Source organism: Sceloporus occidentalis, unplaced genomic scaffold, assembly GCF_023333645.1.
Source record: "Sceloporus occidentalis isolate IW3139 unplaced genomic scaffold, rSceOcc1.0.p SCAF_6, whole genome shotgun sequence".
Taxonomy (NCBI): Eukaryota; Metazoa; Chordata; class Lepidosauria; order Squamata; family Phrynosomatidae; genus Sceloporus; species Sceloporus occidentalis.
Genome location: NW_028316986.1, coordinates 122,111,615 through 122,132,667, shown reverse-complemented (window position 1 = coordinate 122,132,667; position 21,053 = coordinate 122,111,615). Strand labels below are relative to the sequence as shown.

General features: G+C 42.6%; 1 protein-coding gene across 3 annotated transcripts; it reads right to left on the bottom strand.

Annotated features, from left to right (window-relative positions):
* Positions 1-927: 927 nt before the first annotated feature.
* On the bottom strand, positions 928-17,435 carry LOC149311347 (terminal nucleotidyltransferase 5A-like). Of its 3 annotated transcripts, none has more exons than XM_089530854.1 (3): positions 17,366-17,435; positions 8,973-9,587; positions 928-6,533 (listed from the first exon to the last, which is right to left on the bottom strand). In XM_089530854.1, the coding sequence occupies exons 1-3, from the start codon at positions 17,393-17,395 to the stop codon at positions 5,754-5,756; spliced, it is 1,425 nt and encodes a 474-aa protein (XP_089386980.1). In that variant the 5' UTR covers positions 17,396-17,435; the 3' UTR covers positions 928-5,753. The 3 variants fall into 3 exon arrangements, with proteins under 3 accessions (XP_089386980.1, XP_089386983.1, XP_089386982.1); XM_089530857.1 differs by lacking the exon at positions 17,366-17,435 and adding an exon at positions 10,977-11,219; XM_089530856.1 differs by lacking the exon at positions 17,366-17,435 and adding an exon at positions 10,997-11,219.
* Positions 17,436-21,053: the final 3,618 nt, after the last annotated feature.

Below are 21,053 nucleotides of genomic sequence, written 5' to 3'. Positions count from 1 at the left end.
TTTTTGCACAAAAATAAGATGATTTGGGGCAACAACACACCCACTCATGTTTTGCACAAATTTCTCATTGTGCTCAATCCCACCTTTCACCCCCCCCCCCCAAAAAAAACCCGACAAGTATTTCTAGAAATTTGGGGGACGGGGTACCAAAAATGTGAGTTTTGCACAAAATCTACAGTTTTCAAGCAAAAAACAAAACAAAACCATGTGTATTTCTGCACATAATAATTTCCTGAAACATTTCAGGATATATGAATAATGGGTGAAATCTGCAAAATTCTTGCCTCTGTTATCAACTCAAGCACTTCAGCATAACCTTTGAGTGTCACATTGCACCCACACAAAGAGGTTTGCTATAAAAACATTATATGATGTGTCCTAAAAAAAGATTTTATGACTCAAAATAATTCAGATTTATGAAGCATTAACATTGGTTTTCATACTGCATTTGTGGACCATTTGGAGGTAATGGCTGGTGCACCTCTTTTATTTTGTTTAAAATGCTACCTTGTCCCACTAAGATAGCCAATGCAGATTATTGCTTTCTCGCCAATATATCATAATATCCACATGAAAAAGTCTCAGGAATAGATCAGCATGTTTTGAGGTTTCCAGCCACTGTTGCTTAGGGGCTCAGTGGACCAAGGAGGCATTCTTGACATAACTATTCACTAGAATTCAATTCCCATTCAGAATTCACCACAAAGTGCTTGTAAAAAGAAAAAAGAAAGAAATATCTTATGCCGAGAAGCAAGTCAATTCTCTGCTTGCCGAGGCAGCATAACAATCTTTCTCTCTGAAATCACTTTTCCAAGGATTAAAAATACACACAAAATTGACTTAATTAAATACAGTGTTATTTCTGATGATTTAGCAGCAACACCAAACAAAAACAGGATCCACTAATTTAACAGCCCACTGATGTCAATATCCAAGTACAACCAAGGCTGGATCCACCTTAAAGCATGCTGCTTATGATGCTATGATTTTTAAGAGAATTGCAGGCCAATGAAATTTTGAAATTAAAGTCTAGACAGGTGTTCTGGGTTAATGTGTTCCTGATGAAACCCAGTCAACATCCTCTAAGTTTTTTACATATATATTGTCCTCCAGTCAAAGACCCACTTTTCAGAAATATGCTACCCTTATTGTTTCTAATGAAATAGGGTCAGTACGAGGCACACACAAAAAGGCTAGAGTTGTTTTCGACACTGAAAAGATGTGACACACATAAATAGAAAAAATAACATTTTTATTTACAAAAAAAAATCCAAATATTGGATGCTGTAAACAAAATTCACAATCTGTTCCCTCTAGCACAGAAGCAAATGCGTTCGTTGGTTAAAAGTGTCTGCTTTCCATCTGCCCTTTGTTTCAACTTCCAACAGAACCCAGTCTGAAAGTTCCCAAAGAGCAGTCAAGAGAGCATTGGTGAAGCAGGATGTCTCTGAAGACAACAGTTGTGTGGAATTTAAAGGAAAATAAAATCAGCATCACTTCCCACAGACTTCAAGAATTTGTGGCGCTATGTCTAACCCTGTCCTGAAGCCTGTAGGCCTTTTTGATGTTTAACTAGTTGCAAAAATAGCAAACAGCAAAACCTGTACATGGATTTTGGATTTTCTCCATTGCAGTGAAAACAGAAAGCCATACCAAAAACGAAAAAAGTAAAAACAAAAATGAAAGTGCTGAATATGTCATTAGATAGATATATATTCCTCCCCTTCTCTTTTTTCCTTTCCACATTTCTTTTTCTTCCCATAAACCATTTAAAGCTTTCTCTTAATTGCTAAGAGTCTTCCAAATAATACAACTTGCAAATAAAGCATTTTTACAATAGGCATTTATAAGCTGTGCATGAAACTTTTGTGCAATACTAGCAGCAAATAAGTTTTAAAGCATTTAAACAAAGAGTTATGGAAACAAGAATTCTAGTAGCAATTTTCATCATCTCCCATTTTGTTTGCATCCTTTCAAAGACTTATCTTGTTTGTTTTTGCATACTGCAGATTATATATAAGTACATATACATAGTACCACTCCACCTAACTGTACTGAATGATTCAGGGCTGAAAATGTTTTGATAAATGAAAGTGGTATAAACATGTGTGTAAAGAGGATATGCAATCACTTGGGATCCACATAGCAAACATAGAAATATGAGAATTTCAGAATACCCAACATTAAAACTATTGTAGATCCTATTGTAAAGAAACAAAACCTGGCATCCTTTTTTTTCTCTTCCCTACCACTCCAGTTGTATCAGAACAAATTTAGATTTTTCTTGATTCACAATTCCTCCAGCAGAATCATGACATTGCAACTGAGATATCTTACACTGAAGAAGGTGGCTTTGTTTCTTAATATTAAATTCTGATGAATGAATAGTGCACATTCTACAGAGTATCAGTCCTTTCCTTCTTGTGAAAGTTTATTACAACTGGAGTGGATGTTGGGGAGAGATGCACCTGGACCCCATAAAGAGCTCAACAGGGAACCACAGAAACCAACAGGTTTTGAGGGTGTGCTCTGATTTTCATTCTGACTAGGAGTCAGTTTCTTTCCATCAGTAACACCACTAACATCTTTTCTTAAAGCAACCAGCCACTTAAAACAAAGACTTCATAAATTTTAACTCAGGGACATGTGTACAGACTATAACAAAGAAAATCACTGGAACCTTAACACAGAGAGGGGGAATCTCTATTTAATCAAGTGAACCAAGCCCTAAAGCATTCAGTATAAGACAACCATTTGTTGATTTTTATCCTCAAATGCAACCAAAATTTGAAAAAAGACGTAATCCCAAACTAACAATGTCAATTATTTGGTTTTAAAAAAAAGATGGAAAAGCCTGCTCTTAAGGAAAATATATGTGTTATCAGCATTTTGGGGCTGCAGCACTGCCAGAGATTCCCAAACCATTTCAGTAGTGGATGACTCATTTATTTGCAACAAAATAGCTGTGGTGAGAAAGGACATACCGCATTACCAGCTGATCCTATTTCCCCAGCCTTCAGTTTGGTTTCCGCCAGAAAGTCCTCCAAACAACCAGAGGCTAAATTCTTGGTTTTGACTAGAACCATCTCTGTCTTGGCTTTGCTGCTCTGAAAGGACAAGTCTGCCAGGAGCAAACGTTTCATTTTCACAAGTGAGCACTGATCAAAATGTGCATGTATGTGTAGGATACGCACAGAGAGACAATGATATATACATTTGTGTGTGTGAGTGGCTGATTGTAAGTGTGTGTGCATGCATTTTCAGGCCATAATTAGTAAGCATCAAAAGGATGCAGTGCAAAAGTGATGACAGAGGGCTTCCAAGTCAAGACAATGACTGACCAATTCCTGACAAATTCACATAGGAGAGGGTTGAGTAAACAAATGGTGATCCTGTTAAACTTCATTTTAGAAATAAAAAGGATGGTAAAAATAAGGGGAGGAGCTTCTATAATTTAAAATGGGTAAAGGAAAAACACATTGTCAGAGCTTTACTGGGACAAAGGGACACTAACCTGCCTGCTTAGCAATTTACTAATCCCGACACTTTAAATATTTTATGTTGCTTTTAACATTTCTCTGCACGCGCTGCATATATACAGTACTGTTTCATTTGATTCTACAGTGGGTGGCATGGTTATATTTTTCTGTTCAGTGCTATAACCATAAGTTCTTTCCTTAGCATGAAAAAAACCCAGCATGTGGGCCACAACCCAGCACAACATTTCAGAGCCTTTTAGCCCACAGATTTTCTGTCCATGGACTTAAGAGCTCTTAGCTCTCTATTTGAATGCTTCTGAGGTGTTCCGTTAGATTTTGTTTGCTTTGAAAAGGCCCTTGACTTGTATGATAAATCACCACAGTGGTGGAAGAAACACTCCTTGTACAATGATTTCCCAGCTCTCTGATGCTTGAGAGAAAGGAAATTAAATCAGATTATTTGTTCCAATGATTCGTTTTAAATAAGGTACAGTACTAAGCTGGAAAATGCAGTGTGACAACCAGATCAAAGTTGTTTAATTGTTGCATAATATATAATATACATTTTAAACATCTATTCAATGTTCTTCATAATGGTTCATTTCACATTTACTCACTTCTAGTGGTCGTGGAATGCACAGTGCATTCTGCTAGTTTAAAATATATATTAATAATGAGGATTTAGATCAGTGGATAAAGCTAAAGTCTTTAGATGTCAGGGTTAATGTCTGTTTAAGCCACATTGCAATAGGTGTCTAACACACCATAGAGGTATGCAGTCACGAAACTAAGTGAGATAAACATCAAAATCATATTACAGTACAAAGTTGGAGAGGAAAGTGAAATGTTTGTCCAGACTAAAAACTGATGTAGCTCAAAAGTAACTCAGTGAATAACTATTAAGATCTGTACCTCCAAACAAATGCCTAATTTGAATCCAAATTTATGTATGACTAGTTTGTTTATCCCAGTTTTCTGGTGCAGGGTAATGACTCTCTCAGCCCTGAATATTCTGATATCCTGTTGCAGACTGGAAAACGCACTTTATTTTATGTAAAACATTCCTTAAAGTTGCTACATTTTTCTAGACCATATTTAAAATGTGTGTATATATACATAACATGTTACATACACACATATATGCACACATGACAAATAAACACACACATACACACACGTACCTGTGATAATATCACACCAACAATATAAACTTTTTATAGGTATTTACCAGGAAAAAAAATAGTCATTTCCTCCACCATTTATTCACAAGCTTTTTTTTTTTTTAGTTTCTTGTGTCCCTGATTAAAAAACAAAAACAAAATGCAAGGTTAAACCACAAAACTATATTTTTCTCACTTCAAATTTTCTGAAGGCATCAGGCACTTTTGTTTAACATTTGTGTATACAAATATAGTAATCACTCTCTCTCTCTTTCTTTTTGTAATAGTCTACTGTGTTCTCTTTGCTTAGATAATTTGTCTGAGAAATCTTTGGTCCTGAAGCATATGTTGCTTGCTACAGCTGTTTTTCCTTGTGTTTTTTACTTTTCCACATTTTTTAAAAAAATGTGAAGCATGCATACAGCTGGAAATAATGAAATTTGCTATCACCCTGCACACCCCTCCTTATTTTTCTTTCTTTTCTTTTTCTTTTTTAAATAACTGTAACCATCTACTGCTCTTCCTTTGGAGCAAGTTGTTACTCTTAAAGCATTCTATTCAAGCAAGCTATACATTCTGTGGGATCATTCCACTTGACAGCACTTTAATACATGGCCAAAAGGCAATAATTCCAAAATATACCTTATTCCAACACAACTCTTGTGTTAGGCCACTAATTTTAAATTCCTGAACACAGATTTAGCTCCCTCCCCGTGCTCATATTCTTCCCCTTTGCCCCTCTTTTTTTTGTTTTGTTTTTGAGATCCCATTTTTTAAAAAGGCTTCCCAGCTTTCCCTATGTCATAGCTATGGGAGCAGGTGTTGCCTACCCATATTGTCATCAAGCATTCCTCCCTGGTTTATTTCAAGGGGGATCTGTTTGCTTTTTATGACAGGCTTTGTGCTCCGTGGTGGAATCCAGTAAGTTTTTGGTTCTTTTCTAAATCTTGCGCCACTGCATTAAATAGAAGAACCAACAGCTTCCCCTACAACTCAGAAGCCAGAGCAGATTCACCGCTATATGGGAACCACCCTATTTTCCAAAGGGGACAGGCACCCCCTCCCTAAATGGGCTTGAGAGAAAATGTTCTCCCACTAAGTCCGTTAAAACCTGTTAATTACAGGGCAACCAAGTTGAATATGTGTGTTGCTGACAAGGAAACATTGGCTGAACCTGGGCGATGTAGTAATTGCTGAAGTTGGCATCTGCGACGTATGGGGCTGGCTGGTAGTAGCAAGTGACATTGGCCACATTGGGGATGATATTTTGCTCAGCCAGCACCCGGATGGCCAGCATGGTGATCAGATTTAAAGTCTGTCTCCTCTCGTGTCCCATCAGGCACACTGTGCTTTCATTCACCACGCCATGAAGGGTCATGAGATAGTCATACTTGCGGTCCTCCAGTCCCACAAAGTGGTTCTGCAAGTACGACTCCAACTTCCGTTGCTGCTCCCCGATGTCTGAGAAGTCAATGAAAAACCTGGAGCACATGTATCTCTGAAGAGACTTCATCTCTGCTTCCGAGGCAGCCCTGAAGCCTCTTACAAGGAGATTGCAATACTTAAGGAGACCACCTCCCCTGATCTCTTCTGGATTTCGGGTGGCAATGATCTTGTTGCAAAGGTGGTCAAAGGCTTCACTGAAATCCCCATAGACACTTTCCCCAATGATAGTTGGGTGAAAAGTTTCAGTCATTGGGTTTTCAGAACATTCGTAGAACAAGAGGAGTGAGTCTAGTTTGATTTGGAACGAATCGACGCTGAACTCAAATTGCCTTCTCAGAGAGTCCACAAATTTCAGCTCCACATTTTTGCCACTGTTGTTGGACAAGGAGATAAGACTCCATCGGTCTGAATCATTGCACACTTTCACCATTTTCTGCACATAGGCCTCCTACAATTTGAAACACATTAAGAAGAGGAAGAGAAAGAGAGAAAGAGGCAGATGAGGAAACTAGAAAAAAGCACCTCCTCTTCAGAGCCTTCATTTGCATTTGATCCCAGCTCCATCCTGCTCCAAGCTTGCAGCCCATCCGTTTACAGAGCCCAGGCATAAGAAAGAGACACTGTAAACAGATTTAGTATGTGGTTTTGCAGACATGCAGCTGCAGAGCTCCAAAGGGAGAGGGAGTGTACATGGCATGGCAACTGCACAAAGGACATATTCTGTAAGGATTTTACTCAGGTTTTTCATCCAGCGATATGGAATTGGTATATCCACATTTTCAGACAAAGCACCAAAGAAGGGACTCTCTTTGCAGGTTTGCAATTAAAATGTTGCAAAAGCGATTACTATCAAATTCTGATACTTGTACCATTAAAATAAATATCAGTAATTGATTCCCACTTGAGGGAGAGGAAATGCACATATATTCTGGGAATGATCTGAGAAATCATCCTATGTTTCCCTCTCTCCAAACCAACCCAGCAGATTAACACCTGAACTCAATCAAACCTCTTGGATGGAGCCTTTACTGAAGTCGACAGGACAAAACAACAACCACCCAGCAACACTCCTTAATTTCAAGGGAATTAAGTTTCCCTGAGGTGAATGAAGTTCAATGCTGTAGAGCCATCCTTCTCAGCACCATAGCCACAGATTATGCTAGCAGGGCTTCACAGGAATGCCCAGTACCTCTGGGAAGATAACAGGTTGGAGAAAGGCCAACTGAAACTAAGGTGACCAGACATCCTTATCTTCTAGGACACATCCTACATTTCAACCTTCTATCCAGGAAGAATTTTAAAACATCCTTCATTTTGAGCATTACTGAGAAGCCTGAATATATATTTATGTGAGTGTTTTTAGCTTTTATTTGGTCATGTCCTCCATTTTTCTTGAATATCTTACACTTCACAGTGCCTTGTCCTCCTTTGCAGTGAGGACCTCTGGTCACCCTGGCAGTGAGGGCAATAAGCACTGGGAGGAAAACTTGGGGGCAACTAAGGAATGCACCCAAGGCTTTCAAAAAATCAAACCAGACAGTGGTAGAACAGAGTTCTTTCAGAAGGAAGAATCCAGCCTTTGCATCTCATTTGTACGGGAACTGAAAGGAAGACAAGGGAGCGTGGCTTCCCTCTAGCGGTCCCTTCCTGCAGCTCAACCAGATCCAAACTGAATGGAGTTAAGACAATGGAAGTCTGATAAGAAATCAGCTTATGTCCCAGCACTTGGGGGTTGATCTGAGTGATGGGTCAGACTGCAGTTCAAAGTTGTGGGGATCTCTTTTCACTCCAGGGACAAATATATGAAGCTGCTTATCAAGAGATTTCACCTGAACATTAGGAAGAACTTCTTGACAGTAAGAGCTTTTTAACAGTGGAATACACTCCCTCAAAGTGGAGGTTTTAAACAGAGGCTGGATGGCCATCTGTCAGGAGTGCTTTGATTATGAGTTCCTGCATGGTAGAATGGGGTTAGACTGGATGGCCCTTGCAGTCTCTTCCAACTCTGTGATCCTAACTCCTATATAGACTCCTCCCTCTCCTCCTTCTGAAGGGATCCTTTAAAAGTTCAATCCCAAACTTCAGGAGGTAGCTTTCCTGTCATTAATCCTGTTCATTAACAGTGGGAGGTAGGGAATAGGAAAGGGATTTCCTCTTTCTGCATTTTGCGTGGTATTATTATTATTATTATTATTATTATTATGTGCTTTCATTTCTGACTTATGGTGACCTTAACCTATCCCAGGGTTTTCTTGGCAAGTCTCTGCAGAGGGGGTTTGTCATTGCCATCCTCTGAGGCCGAGAGAGTGTGACATGCTCAAGGTGACCTACCAGTATGTCTGTAAGCATTTTTTAAAGCCTACAGTACTCCATATTCTGACCCTGTTTAGCGTGCAAGATCAGATGGGTGACCCAGTGGGTTTCATTACTAATTTTTACAACTAGGCAAAATCAGGGCCAGCTCACCTAGCAGCCACATCTCTTCCCTTCTTGGAAATGTATTTGAGGAAGCAGACTGAAGTCTAGGAAAGCTCAATGTCAGCTTCTTTCTTTCAGTGAGTCTCAGAGGTGCCACAAGATCTCTCTATGTACTGATTCTACAGGCTAACATGGCTATATCTTTGTATTATATCCCTGACCTCCTTAATGCAGTCCATCCATCTAGGATGTGGCCTTCCTCTCTTCCTCCTTCCCTCTACCTTCCCTAGCATTATGGTCTTTTCTAGTGAGTTATGTCTTCTCATGGCACGGCCAAAGTATGACAGCCTCAGTTTTGAATTTTGAATTCTTCCCTTCTTGGCTCACTCTTCCAAAGGTTACACAAGCTGTACAGACCCAACAGGTCTAGCTTGGGTTGGGACTACAACCCGGGGCAGACTGGGCTTACCTTGAGGGTGAGTGGGGTGATCTTCTCCTTGTTGACCCCTTCGGGGAGGAAGTCCAAGAGGCAGTCCAGGACAACGTCCTTGATGGTTTGGAACTCGCCTTCGCCCTTGAGGTCGGCGCAGAAGATGAGGTCCAAGTCCTTGTAGCCCAGGCCGCTGTCCTGGTGCAAGACATGGCTGGCGGCTGAACCGTTGAGGCGCACGTCTCGAACCCCGATCCGCTTCTCCTCCAGGCGGCTGCGCACCACTTTCACAATCTGCCGGGGCTGCATCTCCAAGGTGGGGAAGTTGCCCCGGCCGTGGATTGGGATGGTCTCGCTCAGGATCCCGTCCAGACGCTGCACTTGAGCCCAGCTCAGCACATTGCACCGGCTGCTGTTGCTGCTGGTGGTGGCGATGGTCGCGGCACAGGGATCCTGGTGGGACAAAGGGACGCCAATATCCTCATCATCCTCCGGAGGAAGAGGAGCAGCAGGAGGAGTAGGTGGAGGAAGAGGGGGGGTTTCCTCATCTGCCATGCTCCAGCCCCGGCGGTGCTTTCCCTCGTCCAGCAGGGCTCCCCAAGGCCAACAAATACTCAACCCGATCCCTTCCTGAGTTGGCTTCCTCCTTCGATCCTAATAATAATAATAATAATAATAATAAAATTTATTTATATCCTGCCTCTCTAAGCAGATTCGAGTGGCTAACAATAATAAAATACTAAAACAATACAATAAAACATCATTAGCCATAAACCCTCCCATCCACAATAAAAATGCATTTTAATTATAAACTAAGTAGGGGCAACTGAGGGGCAATTGATGGGAGGAAACAAGGGAGAGGGACGGCAAAGCCATCAGTGCTTGGGCTCCATAGTCCTAGGGTCCGAAACACACTGCAGCAAGAGCCTAGTTTGAGATGGCTTCAACTGCCCTGGCTCAATGCTAGGAAATGCTGGGACGTGTAGTTTCCTCAGACATGCACATCCCAGAGTTACTTCGCACTGTGAGTCAGAGCAGTTAAAACGGATTATTTCTGCAGTGTGTTTTGGAACCTAGGCTGCATCCACACTGGAGAAATAACCCGGTTTGGCACTGCTTTAACTCTTTTCTGGCTCAAGGCTATGGAATTCTGGGAAGTGGAGTTTGTTACAAACTCCAACTCCCAGAATTCCATAGCCTTGAGCCAGAAAAGAGTTAAAGCAGTGCCAAACCGGGTTATTTCTCCAGTGTGGATGCAGCCCTACTAGAGTCCTACGGCTCCAACCACTAACCCCACGACCCAGGGGGCCAGAGGTCCTCACAAACCACAGCCAAATGGAGGACGTTGCAGAGGGGGAAACAAGGAAGGACATGTTAGAAATCTAAAACCCGTTTCTTAGCCCCGCTCAAAATGGAGGACACCTTTGGCATTCCTCCTGGGCTATGGGAGGCTAAAATGGAGGACGCGGTCCTGGAAAAGGAGGGCGCCGGGCCCCCGGAGGAGATCAAAACAGTCCCTAGAAATGGAAAGAGGCCCTGCTTCTGATTAGGGATGCTCAAAAGGGAGGACCTTCTGGATTGCTCCTGAGGACAGAAACTGAAAGCTCAAAGCACTCCCTAGAAATGGAAATCCCTGCATTTGAGTCCTGCTCAGAATGGAGGACATTTCAGAATCCCTCCTGGACAGAAAAGAAAAGCTAAAAGCACTCATCAATAGAAATAGAAATGCATGCTTCTTAGTGAGGTTCTCAAAATGGAGGACCTTTTGGAAATCCCTCCTGGACAGAAAAGCTGAAAACACTCCTAGAGAAATGTAGCATGGAGGACACGGGGGGATTCCTCCCGGACAGCTAGGCTGGAAAAGGATGTATGCTTCTCCATGGCAGAGGGGGGGGGGGGGTTGAACAATGTGCAATGCTCAAACCACTCAATAATCTCATTCCAAAAAAGAAAACGCCACGCAGAAGCTGGTTGCCCACCATCCCTACTCCCAACACCACCACCACCACCACCACAACTCCTTGTCCTGCTCCGTCTACACACCGGGTCTGGATCCGGATTACCTGCGCAGGTTTGCAAGGGGCTGCCTCTTGTGGGTCGGGGAAAAGCTGAGGGGCTGCAGCCTTATGGGATCCTTATAGAGCCATAGTCCCTTGCTAGTTGGATAGCTTGCTTTGCTTGCCTTGCCTTGCTTTGCTGTGCTGTGCTGTGCTGTGCTTGCTGCCAGCTGGCTGTCTCGCGCTCCCTCTGGGTTCTGCGGGCGAAGCGCCTCAGTAGTTTGTTATATGGGGCTGCGTGCTCGCTCGCGCTTCCGGGGCTCCCAGCCATCACCCCCGCCCTCTACTCCCCACGCCCCCTCATCTGCATAAGGGGCGCGGCCTCCCGCCTCGGCCACGCCCCCTCGTTTGCATAAACAGCTGCCGGGAAATAGCCTTCTCCCTGGCAACCATCTCCTCTTCCCCCGCCCCTTCCTCTTCCTCCTCCTTTCCTTCATCCCTTGCCAAAGGTGGGTTTTTACAGTTTATACCATTTTATTTGATTTCAATTCTTTTTATTTTATTTTGGAGCCCAACCTCCTTTTCCTTCCTTGCCAAAAGTGGATTTTTATACGTATTTCTATTTCTATTTAATTTTTATTTTAGCTTTCTGGAGCCCTCCTCCCACCTGCAAAGTTTCCTCCTCCTCCTCCTCCTCCTTTTCTTCCTTCCTTGCCAAGAAAGGTGGATTTCTCTATTTGACATTTCTATTTTATTTTCCTGGAGGCGAGAAAGTTGAGTCTGAACTGGATGGAGCTAGAGCTCCCTGGAGGGGGCAGGAACCGGGGAAAGCCTGGGAGGAACTCTCTGCATTTACAGAAGCGAAACAGATCCAAGCAGGAGAAATATTTATTGCCTTTACAACACCTTCTTGGTAGCCGAAAGGTCTGCAAGAGCAGAGACAGAGAGAGAGGGAGAGGGAGAGCATCCATCTGGAAAAAGGGGAAAGAGCAGTGGCCTTGGGCCAGTCACACTCTCTCAGCCTCAGAGGATGGCAATGGCAAACCCCCTCTGAATGAACCCAAAGCCCCCTGATAGGGTCGCCATAAGGACTTGAAGGCACGCAACAGCAACACTATTTTAGCCTTCTTTGCCCAAGAGTGCTAATGCCTCAGAGAACTACACATCCCAGGATATGGGAGGATGGAGCCAGGGCAATTAAAGTGGTGTCAAACTGGACTATTTCTACAGTAAGCCCCCCCCCCCCCAACACACACATCCTCCCCCTCTCTTTCTCTCTCTCTCTCTCTGCCTTTTGCCAGAAGCCCCCTTTCTATTGAATGCCTAGGTCTCAGCAAGGAAAGTGAGAGGCTTGCGCTATAAGGCTTTCAAGGGGACCAAAAATCCATGCCTTCCAATCTGATAAAAAAAAAGGAGGACTACAACTCCCAGGAGTCCCATTGAAGATGGCCAAACACCTCTCCCTTCCCCTCTGAAATAGATCCCAGGGGAAAAGTAAAGGGCTGGCTTCCAAATAAAACAAGGTCTTTCAGCAGAGGTGGAAGATGTTCTGGGATGGATGCAGCTTTTCTTTGGTCACGTCCTCCATGGTTTTTGAATGTCCCCCATTCTGTCCTCTTTGGCATTGAGGACGTCTGCAGGGCGGCTAGGCGTCCTCCTTTTCCAGGACATGCCCTCCATTTCAGCCATCTGCCTAGGAAGGAGTGCAAAGGGTCCTCCATTATGAGCAGGACTAAGAAGCATTGACACTTCTAGGAGTGTTTTATAGCTTGTCTTGGAACCTGTCCTCCACTTTTCCGGAGGGTCCTCCATTCTGCAGTGCCTTGTCCTTCTTGGCGGTGGGAAGAAACCAGATGCCAAAACACCCTCTCTTTCCTGACCCTTCCTTGCTCCACTGCAGTCCCTCAGGGCTCAGCCACCAAACAACCCAACAACTGAGCAACACAGAGTCCAGGCACAGTTGTCCTCTTTATCTGTCATCATAATAAATAATATTATCTATAGGAGGGGGATAAATCCATTCACAACTGCATCTGGCTGGAAGAATGTCAGAAGGACTGGAGGTTCAACACTAGCTGGAGGGTGATTCCCTTTTTACTGGGGGGTGCCAAAGGCTATGTCAATCAAGCTGGGCTCCTCCATAGCGATTGGCAGGGGGAAGAGCCAATGGGAAAACAGCTTGGGCAAAAGGATGGTGGAAGGGAGCCATCAGTGAATGGGCTCCAGGGCTGGAAAGGGCAGGAACTAAACATGTGCTGATTCAGTGCAGGCAGGTTCTTCTTCAGGCCCAGGGCGGCTCCTTTTGTGGAGGGTGCTTCAAAACCGGGAGGGGATTTTTCTCCTTCTTTTCCCAGGGGTCTGGCGGGATTTGGGAAGACTCCCTTGTATGCCGGGTGGGCAGTTTTTAGGCTTCAAAATTTAACTTTGTCGTGTTTTAATTAATTATTTTAATTGGGTTTTTTTTTTGGGGGGGGGAGTTCTAACGTGAGCCCCCTTGGGTCCGTTTTTTGGAAGAAAGGAGTTTATCACACGGGAGGAATTTCTCTTAATTTCAAATGAAAAGAAAGTGGGGCCAGAACGCATTCACATGAATCCGCTAGTTCAGCAAATTTAAGTGAATGCGAATTGCATTCAAACTGACTTCCTATTGCCCGAAAATAGCTTGCCATTGACCGAAATTGCATGTGATCACCTCTCACGCAATAACGTTAAACCCCATGATTGTGTTCGGATTGCCACTGGATTATACTTCCAATTTCCCTTGTCTGAAAAACTCCAAAGGTGGCATAGAAATAAAATAAATACACTCGCCCCTCCACATTCACTGGGGGTTAGGAGCACAGGATCCCTGTGAATGTAGAAAAACTGCAAATAACAAAGCCACTATATGTTTTTGCCTGAGGGAAGACCTCTCTAGGAACCTCTAGGACCTCCAGTGCAATTCTGTGGCCAACATCTGCCATACATTAACCACAGAATTGCACTGAAGGAGCTACAAATGCCCAGAAAGGTTTTCTCTCTAGGAATCGCTAGGGTCCTTCAGTGTGACCTTTGGTTAAAGTTGACCACAGAGTTGCACTGGAGGACTTAGAGATCCCTAGAGAGAACATATATAATAAAATCTGTGAATAATCAAATTTGCAAAAGTCAAATCCGCAAATATGGAGGGACGAGTTTAAATGTATTTATTCATTTCATTTCATTTGTACGCCGCCTTTCTCCCAATAGGGACCCAAGGCAGCTCACAGATAAAAACATTGAAAATTCAAAACAATTAAAATCATTTACGCACAATATAAAATCACATAAAACATACAGGGCCTGTCCTCCATTTCTCCATTCCATCCAGGAGGCATTCCCAACAGTCCTCCATCTGGAGCAGCAATAAGCAGGCCTGACTGTTTCTATAAGTGTTCTATGGTTGGCCCTCCACATTTGCGGCTTTGACATTTGCAGATTGGATTATTTGTGGATTTGATTAATATCTGCTCTCTTGGAATCTCTAGGTCCTCCAGAGCAACTCAGCCAGAAGTTAACCATAGAGTTGTGCCAAAGAATCTAGGAGTTCCTAGAGAAAACACTTTTCTAGGCATTTGTAGGTTCTCCAACATGATTCTGTGATCAACCTCTGACAGATGCTGACCACAGACTTGCACTGGAGGACCTGGAAATTCCTAGAGAGGTGTCCTCCTGGGTAAAGAGGACAGTATTCATTATTTGTGTTTTTTACACATTCACTGGGGGCCCTTCACCCCTAACCCCAGTGAATGTGGAGGGATCACTGTATAGCTTTTCTTTGGTCATCTCCTCCATTTTTCTGGAAGGTCCTACATTTTAGGGTGCACCCTGGAGCAGAGTAATCAGATGTTCTAACTCCAAAGGAATACAATGCACTGCAGTATGGAGGACATCCCAGAAAAATGGAGGATGTGACCAAAAAAGGTATATTAATGCTCATAGAAATAGACAACCATGCTCCAGATGGAGGATCTTTTGGAATTTCTCCTGGACAGAAAGCTGAAATGTAGGACAGGTCCTGGAAAAGGAGGCTCCCTGGTCAACACTCTGACAAACCAAGCTGAATACCTCACCAAACTACAAATCCCAGGATTCCAAATGATAAAGCCATGGCAGTTAAAGTGATGTCAAACTGCTTTATTTCCCTCACTCTGGAAATGGCTCAGCCATGGAAACCCACTGGGTGACCTTGGGCAAGTCACACTCTCTCAGCCTCATGAGACTGGTCAGAAACCACTTGAAGGCACAACAAGTTCTTATAATAATGGAAAGCTGAATACTCCCCATCCTCATCCCAATGTAGGCTATAAGCTCCTCTTTTGGTGCCAAAAGACACTGCAGAAATAATCCAGTTTGAGACCGCTTTAACTGCCTTGGCTCAATGCCAGGGAATTCTGGGAACTGTAGTTTTGTAAGACAATTAGTCTTCTCTGTCAGAGAGCTCTGGAGCCACAACAAACTACAATTCCCAGGACTCCCTAGCACTGAGCCAGAGGAGTTAAAGGGAAAAGACAATGGTACAAGAAAGGAAAAGGATGGTATAGTACCAAAGGTAGAGGAATGAAGGATAGTGAAAATAAGAGAAAATAGAATATACAAGGGGGAAGGAAGGGAATGATGAGAAAGAAAGATGAATAACGCAAGGAGAAGAACGAAGAAAGACGAATGGAAGAAGAAGAAAGGAAATGCTATGTTCTAATAGATGTGCGTAGTAGAAAGTAAATAGTGTGTGTGTGTGTGTGTGTGTAATCTCTTTGTGTAATAAAATATTTTTAAAGCGGTCTCAAACTGGGTTATTTTTTGCAGTGCGTTTTTGACCCAAGGAAGGTAATTCCCAGTTATGCCTGTATTGAAAAGGCACCAGCTTTCCTTGACTCCAACAAGACAGCATCTCAAAGGGAGTTCCCCGCCATCCTTGCAACACTTGCTCCTTTTGGGGGTCTGGGATTCAGGCAAACGTTGCGTAGCAATAGCGGCCCCTGCCGGCCGAGAAGGAAGCTGCACCTGTCCGGTGGCAGGAGGGAGGTCTCCATTTGGGATTCATTTTAATCCCGCTGGGAAAAGACCTTGGTTTGAGGAACAGTGTGTGTGTGTGTGTGTGTGTGTGTGTGTGTGTGTGTGTGTGTGTGTGTGTGTGAGTGTGGTGTCGTGTGCCTTCAAGTCATTCCCGACCCAAGGCGAGCCTATCATGGGGTTTTCTTGGCAAGATTTGTTGAGAGGAGGTTTGCCATTGCCTTCCCCTGAGGCTGAGAGAGTGTGGCTTGCCCAAAGTCACACTCTCTCAGGGGAAGGCTATGGCAAACTTCCTGTGAGCAAAACTTGCCACTTGCTGCCATAGGTTGGAAACCACTTGAAGGCACATGACCCCACACATACAACACACATGGGTTTCCATGACTGAACCAGGATTCGAACCCATGCTCTCCAGAGTGGTAGTCCAACACTCAAACCACCACGTCACATCCTTCTCCCTAAATGTTTCTGAGTGAGGTTGAATCTTCACTGTATAAATAATGCAGTCCAAGACCGCTTTATCTCCCATCCCTCCATCCAGTGGAATCCTGGATTTCTAGTTTGTTGTGGCACCAGAGCTCTCTGAGAGAGAGAAGGCTAAATATCTCTCAAAACTACAGATCCCAGCCTTCCTTAGCACTGAGCCATGGTGCTTAAAGCACTGTCAAACTCCATTCATTCTGCAGTGTGGATCCAGTTTTAGTTCTGTAGCCCATTTCTGGATTAAATTTAATTTCTAGTTTAAATCTGAATTAAATGCACTAATTAAAACAGCAAGAAGGAAGCTGACTGAGTGAGGGTGACCCCAGGTGTTGCTTGAGGCTATGTAAGTATTGGAGATGAACTCCCTGGTTGTCTAATGATGTATATTTTATGTTAGGATTACTATTTACCTGCATTCAAGTGGTCAGTCCAACTCGTAGAGTTTATCACACTGAGATTAATTTCGCCGTTAAAGAGATTAAAATGCATTTAAAGGATCCCACAAATAAAGCAAAATGGTGAGTAATTGCGTGAATGATTAACAAATGCAATTGCCCAAATAAAGTGATATTGGAAATGCATTGTTGCTGAAATCCTGAAAGTAAAAAGATGCATGTTAATGCTTCTTTGTGACCACTTTAATGGTGGTTTTTTTTGTTTGTTTTTTTGCAACATTGTGTGAAATTATTTTGCATTTTTCTGGGACATTCACAGGATAAACTCCCAATCTCCTTAGTGTGATAAGTCTTAGGTTTTTCTAGGTGGAACCTCCACTGCACCAAGCTACCATCAAATTACAATCCAAATCCAGGTTCGCCACTAAATTGAATGATATAAAATCTATATTCAGTTCTACTTTGATACAAGACAATATGCAGCCAGCCCAGAGATGCAAATGATTTTTGTAGGGAGTTCTCTCACCTTATTTTCTCCTCCACAGAAATATACCATCAGATGTCTTCTGTGTCCATGGCCTTTAACCTAAAACTCCTCATGCTTTGGCACCACCAGATCCCCAAAGCCAGTTAACACAGGATATGGACATTTATGGGTGCTCATAGTTTTTATTATAACCCCTCTCATCCATTTTACATCACTGGTACCTCATTCACACGCAACGATTTGGGATCAGCTGCTGCTACACATCACGCCTATCTTCAATGTCCATTGAGTGCATCATAATACAGTGGTCCCTCCACATTTGCTGGATTTAGGGGTGAAGGACCTCTGTGAATGTGGAAAAATCACAAATAATAATAATTAAAATAATATCTGAGAGAACACCTCTCTAGGATCTTCAGGTTCTCCAGTACAACATCTGCCAGAAACTGATCACAGAATCATGCTGGAGGACCTATAAATGCTTAGAGAAGTGTTTTCTCTAGGAACTTCCAGGTTCTCCAGTGCAACTCTATGGTCAATTTCAGCCACAGTTGTGTTGGATGACTTAGAGATTCCTAGAGAGAACATATTGATCAAAACTGCAAATAATCATATATGCAAAAGCCAAAGCCACACAAATGTGGAGTGGCTGTAATCAGAAGATTCAGTGCTTTGTCCCACTGTTGCCAGGTATTTTTGGCCTAAAGCCAATTGCTAGTCCTACTTAGTCTCATTAAATCAATGAAATTTATGTAAGTGTGGATGTGCCAAGTTAATTCAATGAGTCTGCCCTTATTAGGACTACCAATTGGATTCAGTTATTGTGGAGTTAGGTGCACGCTAAAAAATCTGTCCAAAGCACAGGATCTCATTAGTTGTCATGATTTTTATATATAATGAGAGATTACACATTTGTCAGTGGCCTTTGCCCTTAAAATTACCAATAATTTTTCCCCTGGCACAAAAACATGGAAATAAGACATAGAGTCTCATTATTTTTTGATGGAGTCCCCACAAAACTGACTTATCAGTCCCCACCACAAGAACGGCAGATGGGTAACACACCAGCTGCGTGCCCCACTGCTGCCACCACTGGGTTTTTAAGCTTTTTAAAATTTAAGTAATTGCTTCATTGTATCACTCCAAAATCTAGGCCAGCCGAATATATTTTGGTGCCTGATGCAAAGGATAAGGTTGTATCCATGAACAAAAGCCAGATGGATTGGCAGCTTCAACACTCATAATGGGATATAGAGTCCTTTCCTGCACCTGAGGGAAGCAAACAAATCGAAGAGAACCAGACAGAGGCATACAGTTCTGTCCTCCAAGACATTGGAAAGCCCAAGGACTCATGAGAAACATCTTTGGCATTGCGCCTCTCTACCTAAGGGTAGGGCCGATTGGCCCTGTGATGAATAAATCATACTCTTGTTTAAAAGTTTGTTGTTGTTGTGTGCCTTCAAATCATTACTGACTTACAGCAACACAGGACAACCCAATCATGGGATTTCCTTGGTAGAATTTGTTCGATGGGGTTACCATAGCCTTCTCCTGAGGTTGAGAGTGTGATTTTCCCAAAGTATCCAGAATTATATTATTTTCCTAGTCTGGGAATCGAAGGAATAGACAGCTTCTGAGAAATTACTGTAAATAAAATACTACAGCAGATGCTGCGTATAAACTCTAGGGCTTATTTTCAGAATCTGTTCAATGTCACAGCTTTAGAACTGGGAGAAACAGATAGTCTGGGATCAAACACTATGGTTTAACAAAAGTTAGGTCAAGTTAGCCACACAGAAATTCACTCATGCACTAAAAGAATGGAAATTATAGATTAAAGCCTCGTTTGAGGAAGGAAATGTTGGAAGTAGAATCCAAAACATGATCACAATTGAGATATGTTTACCAACTACAGACTGAAGCAATGAAACAATGCCCCCTAAATAATGATAAACCAGAAGATTTGTTCATTTATTTCATTATCATTGATCAAGAATTTAAGAATGTGAAAAACTGGGCAGCAGTTAAAGACAAAGTGTATATATTAAAAGCAGAATCAAAGTAGCAAAAGAATTTTTAAAATGAGAAGAATAGTAAGTCTGGCACTCAATTTTTTTAAAAAAACATGCATACATATGGAGTGTGGTTCTGTATGGAATAGATCTGAAACATAGGTAACAAGAAAGAAAAGAAGCTACAATGGTTTGAAATCTGGTGTTTAAGAATAATGTCCCGTTGGAGAGGAAGTGGGTGTGATGGAAAAACTGAATGAAGTGTTCTAAAATATCACCCACTCCATATCTATAACCATCGATTTTAAGCACTGCTGTATATTAATTCATATCTTTCTGCACAGATTATGACTGGGTAAGGAGTAATGGAGTTTAGGGGCTCTTTCACACTGTACAGTTGTGCCACTATGATTCCATTTTGCCTACTATGGCAATATCACATGGAATCCTAGGTACTGTAGTTTGGTGAGGTACTAGAGGAATTCTCTGGCAGAGATCACTACCTTTTGGTTGTTGTTAATTGCCTTTGAGTTGATTTTGACCCAAGTAACCCTATGGATGAGAGACCACCAAGTCACCCTGTCCTCAACTGCCCTGCTCAGCTCTTGCAAACTTGTGGTTTTGGCTTCTCTGATTGAATCTATCCACTTGGAATATAGTCTTTCTATTGCCCTCAATTTTACCAAGCATTCTAGTGAGTCCAACCCCCTGCCATGCAGGAAATCTAAATCAAAGCATCCCCGACAGATGTCCATCCAGCCTCTGTTTAAAGACCTCTAAGGAAGGAGACTCCACTACACTCTGAAGGAGTTTGTTCCACTGTCGAACAGCCCTTACTGTCAGGAAGTTCCTCCTAATATTGACGTGGAATCTCTTCTCCTGGAACTTGCATCTATTGCTCCGGTCCTAGTCTCTGGAGCAGCAGAAAACAAGCTTGTTCCCTCCTCAATATGACATCCATTCAAGTATTTAAACAGGGCTATCATATCACCTCTTAACCTTCTCTTCTCCAGGCTAAACATCCCCAGCTCCCTAAGTCATTCCTCATAGGGCATGGTTTCCAGGCCCTTCACCATTTTAGTCACCCTCCTTTGGACACGCTCCAGTTTCTCAACATCCTTTTTAAGTTGTGGTGCCCAGAACTGGACACAATATTCCAGGTGGGGCCTGACCAGAGCAGAACAGAGTGGCACTATTACTTCTCATTTTATAGCCAAAGTATTATAGCCACAGTTGAGTCATCTTAGCTTCTATGGAGAATTCAGTCTTGATTTGTTCTAGGACCCTTTTATTTGGTCTTTTTAGTAGCCCACAGTATTGTAGAACTCTTCTCAACACCACATCTCAAATGAGTCAATTTTCTTCCTATCAGCTTTCTCCACTGTCAAGCTCTCGCAGCCAGACCTAAATTTTTCATCCCAGGATACCATAGAATGGTAGATAAAGTGAAAACATAGTATTGTAACAGTGTAATGTAATGGTTTGTGGCAAGACTTAGTAACTGTGTCCCCATCTGTGTCATGTGTTTCCCTGTGGGTAAGTACGTATTTGAGGTTTGGAGGCTGTCTGTAGGTGAGTAAAGTTCTACCACCAAGAGCCCTAATGGTATCACCCATTACTTTTGGAGATCTCTCATTCATAGTCATAAATCAAAGCCAATGTGATGGCAAATAGCATATAATCTGGAGTTAAGGGTGAGTAGCGAAGTATCCAGG